A 16,915-nucleotide genomic window follows, 5' to 3' on the forward strand; every position below is an offset into this window, starting at 1 on the left:
AAAAAAAAAAAGAAGTTTGGAAAGCATAATTGAGAAACTAATTCAGGAAAATATCCCCCATCTTGTTAGAGATGTAGATATCTAGATATAAGCAATTCAGAGAACACCTAGGAGACACTATAGAATACAAATGTGACCTAGGGATATATTCGCCAGACTATCCAAGTTCAATGTGAAAGAATAAATCATAAAAGAAGCTAGAGAAAAGCATCAAATCAAGAATAAAGGAAACCTCATCAGACTGATAGTGAACTTTTCAGCAGATATTTTAACAAGTCAGAAGAGAATGGGGACCTAATTTTAGCTTCCTTTAAAAAATGGCATCCAAGAATTTTATATCTAGTCAAAATCAGCTTCATAAAATGAAGAAGACATAAAGTCATGAACAGAAAACACTAGAGGAACTTATCACCATTAAATAGGCCCCATAAGAAATGCTCAAAGAAGTTCTAAAGATGAAAACAAAAGTATGTCACTCACCATCATAAAGGCACACATAAGTAGAAAGCTCAAAGATCCTATAAAACAATCATACAATTGAGAATCCAAGGCAACTAGCTAGCAACATTATGACAGGATTAAAACCTCATATATCAATATAAATGGCATAAATGTTCCATCCACAATATGTAGACCAGCAAGTTGGGTAACAGAGAAAAACCAACCATTTGCTGCCAAAAAGAGACCCATAGAATAGTAAGCACATTTACAGACTTAAAGTAAATGGGTGGAAATACACATAGCATGCAAATAAAAAACACAGCAGAGCTGAAGTATCCATTCTCATATCAGATAAAACAGACTTTAAACTATCAACAGTAACAAAAGGCAAAGAAGGGCATTATATAATGAAATGATAAGGGCTCCATTAAATCAAAATATTTAATTATCCTAAATATATACGCATCCAACACCAGAGTGCTCAGATTCAAAAACAAATACTACTAGACCTAAGAAAAGAGATTGATGGCAATACAATAATAGTGTGGGACTTCAATACCAAATGACAACACTAGACAGGTCATCAATGCAAATGTCAACAAAGAAACTCTGGACTTAAACTGGACACTAGACCAAATGGACTTTTACAGAATATTCTAATCAACAACTACAGCATATACATTTTTCTCATCTGCACATGTAACACTCTCCAAAATTGAACATATGCTTAACCATAAAGCAAATTTCAATAAATTCAAGAAAATCAAAATCACATCAAGTATCCCATTGGACCACAGTAGAATAAAATTAGAAATGAATACCAAGGGGAACTCTCAAAGCTACCCAAGTACATGGAAATGAAACAAGTTGCTCATGAACGACTTTTGGGTGAACAACAAAATCAAGGCAGGAATAAAAAAACTGCAATGAATGAAAATAGAGACACAACATAGCAAAACGTCGGAGATACAGCCAATGCAGTGCTAAGAGGAAAGTTTTTAGTGTTAAATGCCTAAATCAAAAACACAGAAAGATCTCAAATCAATGACCTATTGTTACACTACATGAAACTAGAATAACAAGAAAAATCAGACCCAAAGCTAGCAGAAGACAAAAAAAAACTAAGTCTCATTTAGCTGAACTAAATGAGATTGCGATCAAAAAAAGACAAAAGGATCAACAAAATGAGAAGCTGGTTCTTTGAAATAATAAACTAAGTTGATAGACCACTAGATGGTTTAACTAAGAAGAAAAGACAGAAAACTGTAACAAGTACAATCATGAATTGAAAAGGGCACACATTGCAATGGATACCACAGAAATATATATAAGATGATCAGTGATTACTATGAACATGTATATACATACAAACTAGAAAAGCTAGATGATGAATAAATTCCTGGAAAATTACAGTCTCCCAAGACTGAACCAGGATGAAACAGAAAACACAAACAGACCAAAGGAATAGTGAAACTGAGCCAGCAATAAAAAATGTTCCACCAGAAAAGGCCAGGATCACATAGGTCTATAAACAAGTTTTTCCAGACAAGCAAAGAAGAGCTGGTGCTAATCTTACTAAAACTGTTCCCAAAAATTGAGGAGTTGGGAATCCTTCCTAATTAAATTATACAAAACCAGTATCATCCTGAGAGCAAAATCAGGTAAGGACACAACCAAAAAAGAAAACTGCCAGCCAATATTCCAGATGAACATAGATGCAAAAATCCTTAACAAGATACTAGCAAACCAAATCCAACAGCACATGCAAAAAAATAGTTAATCATGATCAAGTGGATTTTATTCTAGGGATGAAAGGATGGATCAACATTTACTAATCAATAAATGTAAATCAGCACATAAAATTATAAACACAAATCATGTGATCATCTCAATAGGTGCAGAAAAAGCATTAGAGACAATTCAACATCACTTGATGATAAAAACCCTTCATATAATAGGCATAGAAAGAACATACTCCAACATCATACCAAATGTGGGAAAGTTGAAAGCATTCCCTTCAGGAACTGAAACAGGTCAAGGATGTCCACTTTTACCACTCCTAGTCAACATAGTACTGGAAAGTCCTAGCCAGAGCAATCAAGCAAGAGAAAGAAACAAAAGACATCCAAATTGGAAAAGAGGAAGTCAAAGTACCTCTGTTCATTGATGATATAATATGATACTGAGAAAAACCAAAAGACTCCTCCAGCAGACTCCTAGACTTGATAAACAAATTCAGTAATGTTTCAAAAAATAAAATCAACATACAAAAATCAGTAGCTTTTCTATACAACAATGATGTTCTAACTGAAAACCAAATGAAGGTTCTCATTAACAATCTCATTAACAACAGCCACACAAAGTAAAATACCTACAAATACATTTAACCAAGAATGTGAAAGAGTTCTACAAGGAGAACTATAAAACACAGATGAAAGAAACTAGATCAAATGGACAAATGGAGAAATATCTCATGCTCATGAATTGGAAGAATCAATATCATTAAAATGACCATGCCAGTCCAGGCACAGTGGTTCACGCCTATAATCCCAGCACTTTGGGAGGCTGAGGCAGTAGACTCACTTGAACCCAGAAGTTCCAGACCATCCTAGTCAACATAGTGAGACCTCATCTTTACCAAAAAAATTTACATTAGCCAGGCATGGTGGCATACACCTGTATCCCCAGCTACTCAGGAGGCTGAAGTGGGAGGATTGCTTAAGCCTAGGAGGTCAAAGCTGCAGTGAGCAGTGATTGTGCCACTGCATTCCAGCCTGGGCAACAGAGAGAGATGCTGTCAAAAAAAAAAAAAAAAAACCAAACAACATACTGACCAAAGCAATATCCACATTCAGTACAATTCCTATCAAACTATGAACATCAGTCATCCTTCAGAGAATTAGAAATAACAATCCTAATGTTTACATGGAATCAAAAAACAGCCTGAATAGCCAAAGCAACCTTAAGTAAAATTAACAAACCCAGAGGCATCACATTTCCTAATTTCAAATTATACTACAAGGCTATAGTAACTTAAACAGCACAGTACTTGTACAAAATTAGACACATAGATCAATGGAACAAAACAGAGATCCCAGAAATAAAGCTGCATACCTATAGTCATCTGATTTTCTACAAAATCAACAACAATAAACAATGAGGAGAGAACACTGTATTCAATAAATGGTGTTGGGAAAATTGCCTAGCCACATGAAGAAGAATAAAACTGGACCCCTATCTCTCACTATTCACAATAATTAACTCAAGATGGTTTGAAGACTTAAACATAAGACGTGAAACTACAAAGGTACTAGAAGAAAACCTAGGCAAAACTCTTCTGGACATTGATCTATACAAAGAATTTATGACTAAAATCCCAAAAGCAAATGCGACAAAAACAAAAGTAGACAAATTGGACTGAATTAATTTCCTGCACAGTCAAAGAAATAATCAGTAGAGTAAAAAGATGACCTACAGAATGGGATAAAATATTTGCAAACTATGTCTCTGACAAAAGACAAATATCCAGAATCTACAAGGTACTCAAACAACTCAACAGGTAAACAAACAAACAGACCTATTAAAAGGTGGGCAAAGGATATGAACACACATTTTACAAAAGAAGACATAAGGCAGCCAACAAACATGGAAAAATGCTCAATATTACTAATCATCAGAAAAAATGCAAATTAAGACCACAATGAAATACGATTTTATATCAGTCAGGAGGACTATTATTAAAAAGTTAGAAAATAACAGATGTTGGCATGGATGTGGGAAAAAAAATGGGTACACTTATACACTGTTGATGGGAATGTAAATTAGTACAACCTCTATGAAAAACCATATGAAAATTTCTCAGAGGTATAAGAATAAAAAAAAATTGACCCAGCAATCCCACTAACAGGTATGTACCCAAAGGAAAATCAACCATTATATAAAAAGGACACCTGCACTTGTATGTCTATCACAGCACTTTTTACAATAGCAAAGTCATGGAATCAACCTAAGTGTCCATCAATGGTTAATTCGATAAAGAGAATATGGTATATAGACACCATGGAATACAATATATCTGTAAGAAAGAACAAAATCATTATCTTTGCAGCAACATGGATGGAGGTGGAGATCATTATCCTATGTGAAATAACTCAGAAAATCAAATAGCCCATGTTCTCACTTATAAGTGGGAGTTACACAATGGAAACACATGGACATACAGATGGAAATAACAGACACCAAGGACTCCAAAAGGGAGAAGTTGAAAGGGGGTTGAGGGTTGAAAAATTACCTAATGGTCACTGTTTTGTTGATGGATACATTAGAAATCCAAACCTACCATTATGCAATATCCATGTAAAAAACCCACAAATGCATCCCCAGATCTAAATTTTTTTAAGAAAAAGAAAAATAAATACATATATAAACATTCCACTCATCTGTTATTTAAATTAAAAGCAATAAACCTTTAATCTCCTGTGTTGGTCATATGAAGTTATTCAATAACAAGCTTTCTACTTAACTTACATCCCAGTCAATATTTGCAAAAAACAGATGTCTTTTGATTTCTTCAACTCCTTCTGATCCTATAAAAAAAGAAATGATATTTTAATTTTATGATTTTTTAAAAATCTTGCTCCCTGGCTTCCAGACTGCTATCTGTAAACAGGAATACACATATTTCATACATTCCTTGAAAATAAAATTATATAATTTCTTATCTGGCATTTTATTAGCTTGTCCTTTCATTTTATTGTGATAAAAAATAACTAATGTTCATATCGAACTACAAAGAGTATCATAAAATATTAAAGTGTCTCTCAAATTAAATCAAAATAGTATTAAACATAATACTTAAATACATATTTTTTCACCCCTAATTTATCTTATGACCTTATATTTATACGCCAAATTAAAAGGTGCAAAGGAATAAAGGGACACTGAAATGTTCACACGAGGACATAAATAATAGGATTGCATCTGGATACGGGGAAAGGCTACCAGAAAGGGGTCAAAAAAATAAAATAGTTACAGAAACATAAGATTTACTTCGAAGAGTATTGGGAGGGGCAAAATATCTATCTTCAAATATATAGAAGATTACCTGTACAAGGGAGAATCTGTGTATTATTTCAAAAGAAGTAACCCATAATACATACCTAATAATAGGTTGAACAGAAGCTTTCATTAACTAGACTACTTTAGTTTTAAATCATGGACATAACAGAGTTTACTTTGTCTGAAATGCATACACAAAATGAAGAATTCTATGTATAGAAGTAATGTGCTCAAATCAAACAAGAAAACATAAAGATTTAATTATCCTCCCAAAACATGCAGTTACTTCTATAAAAGCTAAGAAAATAAGCAATACCCAATCTATTTGCTGGATTCCTTTTGAACAACATCCTTAGAAGACTTTGTGCTTCAGCACTAAGAAATTGAGGCATTCCAAGTTTTGCTCTGAAACAGAGGATTTCAGAAAGTTTCACTTCAATTTAGCCACACATTTGATTTGAAAAATCTCAAAAAGAATTTTTAAAAGTGCTTTTACAAGGGTAAATAAAGTCCTGTATATGGTAGAAGGGAACAAGACAGTGAGAAAAATGTTCTCTTGTGTTATTTTAAAACCGCAATAATTTTCTCAAAACTGAAAGCAAGAGATTTTTTTCCCAAAAGAAAAACATACTGTTTACACTTACTTTAATATCATATTCATGGTCTCATTTCTGTCTTTACCTTGAAATGGCAGAGTACCAGTAAGCATTTCAAACTAAAACAAACAAACAAAACATCACCACACAATTAGAACACCTTAGAATATATAGTAAGATTCTTTAGAAAAAAACTGAGACTTCTACTATATAATCATCAAACTGTAAGATCTACATGATAGTAGATCAAAATGGGACCAGAAAATTTGGTTACTTAAAGAAATAAACTTCTGGTATCCCATTCTCTCTCTCTATATATATATATATAGCTCAACTGATGGTGACCTGTAGCAGATGAAACCAACCAATTCTTCCTCGGTTCTAATTTGGCTATGTTTTCAAAGCCAAAGCAATTTGAAAATACACACAATGCATTTTCGGTTAAAACAAAGATATTCTTTTGAAGCAAATGTTTAATAATAAAGGAAAAGGAAAAATAAGCAGAAAAGCATTTCAAATTCATACATGCCCAACAAAGATTTAACCATTCTCATTTCCTCCATGGCCCCCAAAACAGGACCCAAAAAAGAGGTAGAAGCAGCAGAACACACCACCACCACTCCCCCACCCCCCGACACGCATGCCAATAGCTTTAAAAAGGAAACATACACCTTAGTTGTACACAGAAGGAGGAAAACATTTTCTCATAGAGAACTGACTGCAATGTGACTAACTAGAACATTAAATAATGGTATAAAAAAAGACTACCTCTAAAAATCATTATAGTACATTAAAGAGAAGTTTTTGTATCTCCAGTATTTAAATCTCAAACTTAGATTCAATAATGGCTTTGTCCTTTAGTCTTCTACTCATTTATCTGAACTCACAATCTAAGTGAGCTTATAAGTTCAAGTCTCCCCTGTATCTTGTCTCCCAAAATCTGCTGTTCAAGCCTTAATCTTTCTCAAACTCCAGCTTTCCTTCCCAAATCTTAAGTAATAGTACACCACCAAAGACTGGAGGAGTAGAGGTGACAACTTCAGGGAGAGAATGAAGGATCATATATAGGACTCACATCTTCCCTCAAAGAAACTATAGGTTGGGTAGTTAATATATACATATTAAGGTCTCCGAATGATTCTGATTCTCTCTCCACTACCCCTTCTAGTTTATCACCACCCAGTGGTGAGTCATTAACCTAGAGTAACCTATGCTATATGTTAGAAATTATTTTTTCCCACTTCCAAAACCAGCTGTCCTCCCCAGCTATCTCTTCTATTAACTTACCATTCTTTCAACCCCCTAAAACTCACAAATTTTATAGGCATTTTTATCTTTGACAATTCATCACTTTTTCACCTGTGTCATCTAATTTGCTACCAAGGTTAGTAACAGATTACTTTGAAATCTCTATAATCTTACAATTGTCTTTTAAGATCTCTTCTGTCTTCCTATTTCTAGTTTCTTCCAATACAATCCACTTACATAATGCTGTCAAGGCTAATCTTCCTAAAATACAATCTTCTCTAATTTCCATCCTGTTTAAGAATCTAAAAGTTTCCTCCTACCCAAAGAATCATGTGTAAATGCTTATAGGTTTATAGCTTCACTTCCTCCACCTTTGCCCTCTTTCTCCACTTCTCTAGTCAAACTGGTTCTCCAAGTCTTTGCTAATATGATCACAATACTCTCCTTCTTGACACACAACTATTCAAATTTTATCCATCCTTCAGGGCTTAATTTTAATTCCAGCTCTTCCAGTTTGCCTACATCAGCTTACATTAAATCTCTGAAATCCTAAGGCACTTCTTGAGAGTTTATTTAGCTACTCCAATTGAAAAAGACTAAATATTGTACTTAGAATCAGTCCTTACCCCACAGGCCTCCTAATATGTCAGGCTTATAATAGGCACTTAACATGCTGATGTGTCATTTGGTATGCTACTCAGTGATAAATGGACAAAATGGATCAGCCCTCAAAAGCAAATTATATCTAATTCAACAGCTATTTATCTATCATCCTACTGACTACTGCAAATTCTATGCTTAATCTCATACCAATGGTCATTAAGCATCTACTGTATTAAGCATCTACTGAAATGCTCACTATGCTTGGTACTATTGGAGATGAAAAGTAGTATAAGACATGATTCCTCTGTTCAACAGGTTTATAACCTTTCCAGGGAATGCACGGAACAATCTGACAATAGGACACTATATGGTAAGGTGCTAAGTTCTGTAACATTCAATTAAAATACCATGTAACTGATAAACTCATCATTCTGAAATATAGAATCTGACGGACCTTTTCATAAGTATCAAATATGAATAGTTTATAATAACAATGCTGCCATTTACCTTTTTACTAGCAACTTTAAAATAAATCAGAACACCAAAACCTTAATTTTTATTGTATAACAGCTAGCCAATCACAAGGTTTTTGGTGCTAATTATAAATTATCAGAACCCCTTTCTGACCTGCTAAGTCCCAAAATTTGAAATAAAATATTTTTTATTTTTGGAATAAAATAAAATAATTTATATATCAATCACAGGTTGGCATAATTAAAACAAATAATGCTACTTACCATAAGAACACCATATGACCACCAATCAGCACTCTGGGAATGGCCTCTCCTATTTACTACTTCAGGAGCCATATACTCTACTGTACCACAAAATGAGTAAGCCTTCTTTTCTTGATCTACTGACTCCTTGCTGAGTCCAAAATCTATAATAACAGTATTATCAAAAAATGTGTCTGAAAAACTTCAGAAAACAGAAAACATCAAAAGAAACAAAATAATGTATTAAACATTACAATTATTTATGGATGGCCTACAATTATTCTTAAGAAAGTTCCTGTGAGATCAATAAGAGAAAGTAGCTTGTATTTCATAACAATACTTTTTAAGGTCATTTCAAGATCCTTCCATTAAATCTCATCCTCAAAATACATGCTTTCAGGTCTGCACTAGAATACAATGCAAAAAATGTGAGGGAACAACAATTAAATCAAAGCTGCCATATTGATCTAAGTTTTAAAATAGACTAAGACAAAACAGAAATAGTAACTTATACTTTTTAAAATATTAAAAAACAAATTTTGCTTTGGCTTTGGTAAGCTTCCATTTTTGTTCAAAGCCTTCAAAGAGCTAAAGATATCAATATATAAAAATCAATCTTATTTCCTGGTATTACTAATGAACAACTGGAAGATGGAATTTAAAAAATACCATTTATAATACCACCAAAAATATCAAACATGAAATCTACAGGTATAAATATACAACTACAGCTATAAAATATATATGCAAGAATCATATGCTGAAAACTGGAAACACTGATGAAACAAATCAAAGTAGACCTAAATAAATGGGAAGATATACCATGTTCATGAATTGGAAGATTTAATGTTGTTAAGGTATGAATTCTTCACAAACTGATATACCAATTCAATGAAACTTTAATAAAATCCCAGCAAAATTTCTTTTGTAGAAATCAATAAGCTGATTCTACAATTTGTATAAAAAAGTCAAGAAAATAAAATAGTCCAAACAATTTTGAAAAGTTAGAAGAAAGTTGAAGGACTTATACTACACCTGACTTCAACACTTACTATAAAGCTACGGTAATCAAGACAGTGGGGTACCAGAAAAAGGTTGGACATATATATAAACAGAACAGAAGAGTGTACAATAATAGACTAACATATACAGTTAATTTTGCTATAATGCTTCTTTTGAAAATGCAAATTTGTTCTAATGCAATTGATATCTTAGCAAACAATCTAAGTATAATATGAATTTCACACTGGCTTATGGGTGATTTTGTCTGCAGGAAACATCATATGAGCACAGAAAACTGAACCAGTTGAGCTTAGGAAAGTAGAAATACATAAAATGCACATATGCACACACCTCAAACATCTACCAGCTACTTCACTGTATTTGTTATGAGCCACTCCTGTCCACCTCTAGTGTTAAAATTTTCCTTCCAGTTCCAGACAATCTAACTTCCACTACATCATTATAACTTACAAACTGTAACTTTTCTGACACCCACTTCCACAAGCAAACTTCAGGTCTTTTTCAAGGTAAGGAACTGTATTTATTGCAGTCTTTATGTATTTCTTAATCATTTAGAACATATAAAACAATGCTACCCTTTTTACTTTCTTCTCTTTTGCATATTGCTGATTAAACATTTTAAAGTTATGTCCCTTGCCCCATTTTTCCCGTAAGTTCTGTGGTTTATATACTATGGATTTATGCATACTGCAGTGATTTAGATCACATACATCACATTATAGCAGAACTGGCTCTACAATGTCACTTAATTTATCGCAAAGGTGCAAAAACAATTCTATGGAGAAAAAGCAGTTTTTTCAACAAATGGTACCAGAACAAGTAGGATAGAGATATAGAAAAGTTCATCCTCATACCATAAATAATTAACTTAAAATGGATCATAAACCATGTAAAACCTAATATAAAATTTACAAAAAAAAAATAGAAAATCTTTGTGATCTTGAGTTATACATGAAAAGTATAATCCATAAAAGAAAAATAATGATAAACTAGACATTATCAAAATAAACAAAACTGTTCTTCAGAAAATGGTATTAAGAAAATGAAAAAGAAGCTACAGGAGGAGAGGATGGAGCAAGATGGCGAAATAGAAGCCTATACCATTTGTAGCTTCTGCAGGAACACCAAAGTTCAACAACTCTCTGCACACAGAAAAGCACCATCACAAGAATCAAAAATCAGGTGAGTGATCACAGTACTTAGTTTTAACTTCATATTGCTGAAAGAGGCATTGGAGAGGGTAGAAGAGACAGTAATAAATCACTGATGACACCCCCTCCCCATGCCCCAGCAGTAGTCATGCAATGAGGAGAGTCTTTGCAGATAGGGGAGGGAAAGCTCAGCAACTGGGGGGCTTTACTTTGAATTCAGTGCTGCCCTGTTACAGCAGAGAGCAAAGTCATGCTGGCCTCAGCCAGCACCCACATATGGAGGAAGTTTTTGTTATTTTTTATTTTTTAAGTTTTTTTTTTTTTTTCTTTTGAGATGGAGTCTTGCTCACTGCAACCTCTGCCTCTCGGGTTCAAGTGATTCTCCTGCCTCAGCCCCCTGAGTAGCTAGGATTACAGGCATCTGCCACCATGGGTGGCTAATTTATTTCGTGCTTTTAGTAGAGGCAGGGTTTCACCATATTGGTCAGGCTGGTCTCGAACTCCTGACCCCAGATGATCCATTCACCTCAGCCTCCCAAAGTGCTGGGTTTATAGGCACGAGCCACTGCACCTGGCCGGAGGAAATTTTTGGACAAGAACTAGACAGAAGGGAATTGCCCATCCCAGTGGTCTAAATTTGAACTCCTCAGCAAGCCTCATCATCTCAGGCCAAAGTGCTCTGGGGTCCTAGGTAAACTTAAAAGGCAGTCTAAGATGTAAACTCTGCAATTCCAAGGCAACTACTAGTGTTGAACTGGAATTAGAGCCAGTGGACTACGGTGGCATGTGACCTACGTAAATGCCAGTCAGGGTGGCTAAGGGAGTACTTGTGCCACCATTCCCCCAACCCCAGACAGCACAGCAACAAAAGTGACTCCTTCCTTCCGCTTAAGGAGGAAGGAGCAAAAAGTAAAGAGGACTTTGTCTTGCATCGTAGATATCAGCTCAGCCAGAGTAGGACAGGACACTGTGCAGAGTTGTGAGGTTCCCATTCCAGGCCCTAGCTTATGGATGATATTTCTAGACACACCCTGGGCCAAAAGGAAACCCACTGTCTTGAAAAGAAGAACCCAGCCCTGGCAGGATTAATTGCCTGCTGATTAAAGAGCTCTTGCACCACGAACAGCCACCAGCAGCAATATACTCAGGTAGTACACCATGGACCTTGGGCTCTGAGACATGCTGGCTTCAGGTGTGACCCAAAAATTGAGAGCTGTGGTAGCTACAGAAAAAAAAATCCTTCTGTTTGAGAAAAGCAGAAAGGTAATACACCTTAGGCACCAGCTTGGCCACAGTGGGGTAGGCCAATAAGCAGGCTCTTGAGGTATCTGAGTCTAAGCCTAGGCTCTTGGATATCATTTCTAGATCTGCCCTGGGGCATACGGGAGCCCAGTGCTCTGAAGAGTGAATTCCCAGCCTGGCAGCATTCACCAGTTGTTGACTGAAGAACCACTGGGCTTTAAGTGAATGTTGCCAGTGGCCTGACAGAATCCCTGCTATGGGCTGCTGGTGCTGACGGCTATAGGGAGAGGTTCCTCTGCCTGTGGAAAGGGGAGGGAAGTGCAACAAAGATTCTGGATTATGGTCTGAGTGCCACCTTAGTTACAGTAGAATAGAACTTCAGGTAAATTTCTAAGGTATATGACTCTAATCCTTGGCTCCCAGACAGCATGTCTGGTCCTACCTGGGGCCAGGGGGAACTCACTGCCCTCAAAGGAAGGACACAAACCTGTTTGGCCTTAACATCTGCTGATTGTAGAGCACTATGATCTTGAGTGAAAGTAGGTTTTACCCAGGTAATAGTTACAGTGAGCCAAGGACGAGACCCAGTGTTGTGCTGGCTTGCAGTTTGATTCAATACAGTCTGAGTGGTGGCAGCCAAAGGGGTGACTGCATAACCACATCCCCATTCCAGGTGGCTCAGCACAGAGATAGACTCCATTTGTTTGGGAGAAAATAAGGGAAAAGAGTGAGGTTCTCCGACTGGTAATAGAGAGAATTCTTCCAGAATTTATCCAAGGCCACCAATGAGGTACCTCTAGGAGCCTATAAAACTGCAGCATTATTGGGCTTGGGGTTGAACTCCCAGCGAATACCTGTAAAGTCTTCCCAAGAAGGACAGGTACAAACAAGCCTGGAGTGTGAAGACCAAATTAAAAATCTAACTCATCAATGCCCATACACTCCCAAGCATCTACAAGCAGCAAGACCATCTAGAAAAACATGACCTCACCAAATGAACTAAATAAGGAACCAGGAACCAATTCTGGAGAAAAAGAGATAGATATGCAGGCTTTCAGACAGATAATTCAAAATAGCTCTGTTGAAGAAACTCAACGAAACTAAAGATAACAAAGAGAAAGAATTTATAATTCTATCAGATAACTTTAATAAAGAGATTAAAATAATTAAAAAGAATCAAGTAGAAATTCTAGAGCTGAAAAATGCAACTTGACATACTGAAGAATGCATGATAGTCTCTTAATAGAAGAACTGATCAAGAAGTGAAAATAATTTGTGAGCGTCAAGACAGGCTATGTGAAAATACACAGAGGAGACAAAATTTTTAAAAAAGGGAGAAGAATAAAGCATGCCTACAAGATCTAGAAAATAGCCTAAGAGGGGCAAGTCTAAGAGCTAGTGGACTTGAATAGAAAGTAGAGAGAGAAAGAGGGGTAAGAAGTATATTCAAAGGGATACTATCAGATAATTCCCGAAACCTAGAGAAAGAAATAAACATACAAGTACAAGAAAGTTATAGAACACCCAACAGATTTAAACTAAAGAAGACCACCTCAAGGCATTTAATAATCAAACTCCAAAAGTTCAATGACAAAGTATCCTAAAAACAGCAAGAGAAAATAAACAAATCACATAATGGAGCCCCAATACACCTAGCAGCATACTTTTCAGTGAAAACATTATAGGTTAGGATAGAGGGGCATGACATATTTAAAGCACTGAAAAAAAATTAGTCTACACTATTATAACTGGCAAAAAGTATTATTCATGCATGATGGAGAAATAAAGACCTTCCCAAACAAAAACAGAGATTTCATCAACACCAGACCTGTCTTATAAGAAATGCTAAAGGGAGTTCTTCAATCTGAAACAAAAGTATGTAATGAGCAAGAAGAAATCATCTGAAGGTACAAAACTCTCTATAATAGTAAGCATAAAGAAAAATGCAGGGAATATTATTGCATTGTCATCGTGGGGTGTAAATTTCTCTTAAGTAGAAAGACTAAATGACGAACCAATCAAATAATAACTACAAAAACTTTTCAAAACATAGTACAATAAGACATAAAGAGAAGCAATAAAAAGTTGAAAAGTGGGGAGACGAAGTCAAAGTGTAGTGTTTTTCAACAGGTTTTTTTGCATGTTTGTTTAGACAATCAGTGTTAAGTTTCCATCAGTTTAAAATAAGGGGTATTAGATCATATTGGCAAGCCTCATGGTAATCTCAAACTGAAAAACATATATTATGCAAAAAATAAAGAGAAAGAGGCCAGGTGCAGTGGCTCATGCCTGTAATCCCAGAACTTTCGGAGGTCGAGGCAGCCGGATCACAAGGTCAAGAGATCGAGACCATCCTGCCTAACACGATGAAGCCCCGTCTCTACTAAAAATACCAAAAAATTAGCCGGGTGTGGTGGCAGGCACCTGTAGTCCCAGCTACTTGGGAGGCTGAGGCAGGAGAATGGCATAAACCTGGGAGGTGGAGCTTGCAGTGAGCCGAAATCGCGCCACTGCACTCCAGCTTGGGCAACAGAGCGAGACTCCATCTCTAAATAAATAAATAAATAAATAAATAAATAGAAGAAAACTAAATCACAGCACCACAGAAAATCACCTTCAGTAAAAGGAGGGCAGGGAGGAAGAAAACAAGGAAGAGAAGACCAGAAAACAACTAAAAAAAATGGCAGGAATAAGTCCCTATTCATTAATAACAACACTGAATATAAATGGACTAAACAATCAAAATACATAGACCGGATGAACCCATGAAAAAACAAGAAACAATGATCTGTTGCCTACAAGAAACATGCTTCACCCATAAAGACACATACAACTGAAAATAAAGGAATAGGAAAAGATACTCCATGCCAATGGAAACCACAAAGGAGCAGGAGCAGTTATATCATACAAAATAGATTTGAAGGCAAAAATTGCAAGAAGGGAAATGGAGATCATTATATAATGAATGATAAAGGGGTCAATCCTGCAAGAAGATAGAAAAATTATAAATATCTATGTACCCCAAACTGAAGCATCCATATATAGAGAGCAAATATTATTATAGATAAAGAGGGATATAGAACTCAATACAGTAACAGCCAGTGACTTCAACACCCCACTTTCAGCAGTGGACAGATCTCCCAGACAGAAAACTCAACAATGAAACATCGGACTTAATCTGTACCATAGAAAAAGTGGACCTAATAGATACTTACAGAACATTTCATCCAAAAGCTGCAGAATACACACTCTTCTCCTCAACACATGGATCATTCTCAAGAATAGACCATATGTTACATCACAAAACAAGTCTTAATATATTAAAAAATCTGAAATAATATCAAGCATCTTCTGTGACCACAATTGAGTACAACTAGACATCAACAACAAGAGGAATTTTGGAAACTATATAAATACATAGAAATAAAAAAAATATGTTCCTGAATGACCAGAGAGTCAATAAAAAAATTAAGAAAGAAATTTAAAAATTCTTGAAACAAATGATAATAGAAATACAACATAAAAAATCCTATGGAATACAGTGAAAGCAGTACTAAGATGGAAATTTATAGCTGAAAGTGCTTATATATAAAAAAAAAAAAACTTCAAATAGCCTTATGATGTATCTTAAAGAACTAGAGAAGAAAGCAAATTGAACCCAAATTTAGTAGGAGAAAAGTAATATCAGAGCAGAAATAAATGAATTTGAAATGAGGAAAATAATACAAAAGATCAATGAAATAAAAACTTGCTTTTTGAAAAAATAAACAAAATTGACAAACCATTAGCCAGACTATCAAAGAAAAACAGGGAAAAGACCCCAATAATTAAAATTAGAGATGAAAAAGGAAGTATTATGACTGATACCACAAAAATTCAAAGGGTCATTAGTGGCTACTATGAGCAACTACATGCCAATAAATGGGAAAATCTAGAGAAAATGGACAAATTCCTTGTCACATAAAACCTACCAAGAAATCCAAAACCTGAAGAGGCCAATAACAAGTAGTAAGATCAACACAATAATAAAAAGTCTCCCAGTAATGAACAGCCCAGGGCCTGATGGCTTCAGTGCTCCATTCCTCCAAACATTTAAAGAAGAATTAATATCAATCCTGCTCATAATATTACAAAAAATAGAGCAGGAGGGAATACTCCCAAAGTCATTCTATGAGGCAAGTATTACCCTGATACCCAAACCAAACAAAGATACAACAACAACAAAAAACTACAGGCCAATATCTCTGATGAATAATAATGCAAAAATCCTCAACAAGATACTAGCAAATTGAATTCAATAATACATCAACAAGACTGTTCATCAAGACCAAGTGGGATTTGTCCCAGGTATGCAAGGATGGTTCACCATATGCAAATCACATAATATGATACATCATACCAACAAAATGAAGGACAAAAACTACATGATGATTTCAACTGATGTTGAAAAAGCACCTGATGAAATTCAACATCTCTTCATGATAAAAAAAAAAAAAACCTCAGAAAACTGGGTATAGAAGGAACATGCATCAACATAATCAAAGCCATATATGACAAACCCACTGTTAGTACCATAATGAATTGGGAAACACTGATATCCTTTCCTCTGAGACCTGGAACACAACAAGAATGCCTGCTTTCACTACTGTTAATCAACATAATACTGCAAGTCCTAACCAGAGAAATCAGACAAGAGAAAGAAATAAAGGGTATCCAAGTGAGAAAGGAAGAAGTCAAATTATCCTTTTTTACAGATGGTATTATCTTACATTTGGAAAAACCAAAAGACTCCTCCAAGAAACTATTAGAACTGACAAACTCAACAAAGTTGCAGGAT

At 35.2% G+C, this 16,915-nt stretch overlaps 1 protein-coding gene across 2 annotated transcripts in view; it reads right to left on the reverse strand.

Annotated features, from left to right (window-relative positions):
* RPS6KA6 (ribosomal protein S6 kinase, 90kDa, polypeptide 6) overlaps positions 1-16,915 on the reverse strand; it is a 137,390-nt gene that overhangs the window by 61,771 nt on the left and 58,704 nt on the right. For both annotated transcript variants that reach the window (XM_011952933.1, XM_011952934.1), the window contains 4 exons: positions 8,684-8,826; positions 6,144-6,214; positions 5,816-5,904; positions 4,969-5,027 (listed from right to left, as the gene is read on the reverse strand). In XM_011952933.1, the coding sequence (XP_011808323.1) occupies positions 4,969-5,027; positions 5,816-5,904; positions 6,144-6,214; positions 8,684-8,826 (362 nt within the window). The remainder of the gene's footprint in view (positions 1-4,968; positions 5,028-5,815; positions 5,905-6,143; positions 6,215-8,683; positions 8,827-16,915) is intronic.

Source organism: Colobus angolensis, unplaced genomic scaffold (assembly GCF_000951035.1).
Source record: "Colobus angolensis palliatus isolate OR3802 unplaced genomic scaffold, Cang.pa_1.0 Scaffold351, whole genome shotgun sequence".
Lineage (NCBI taxonomy): Eukaryota > Metazoa > Chordata > Mammalia > Primates > Cercopithecidae > Colobus > Colobus angolensis.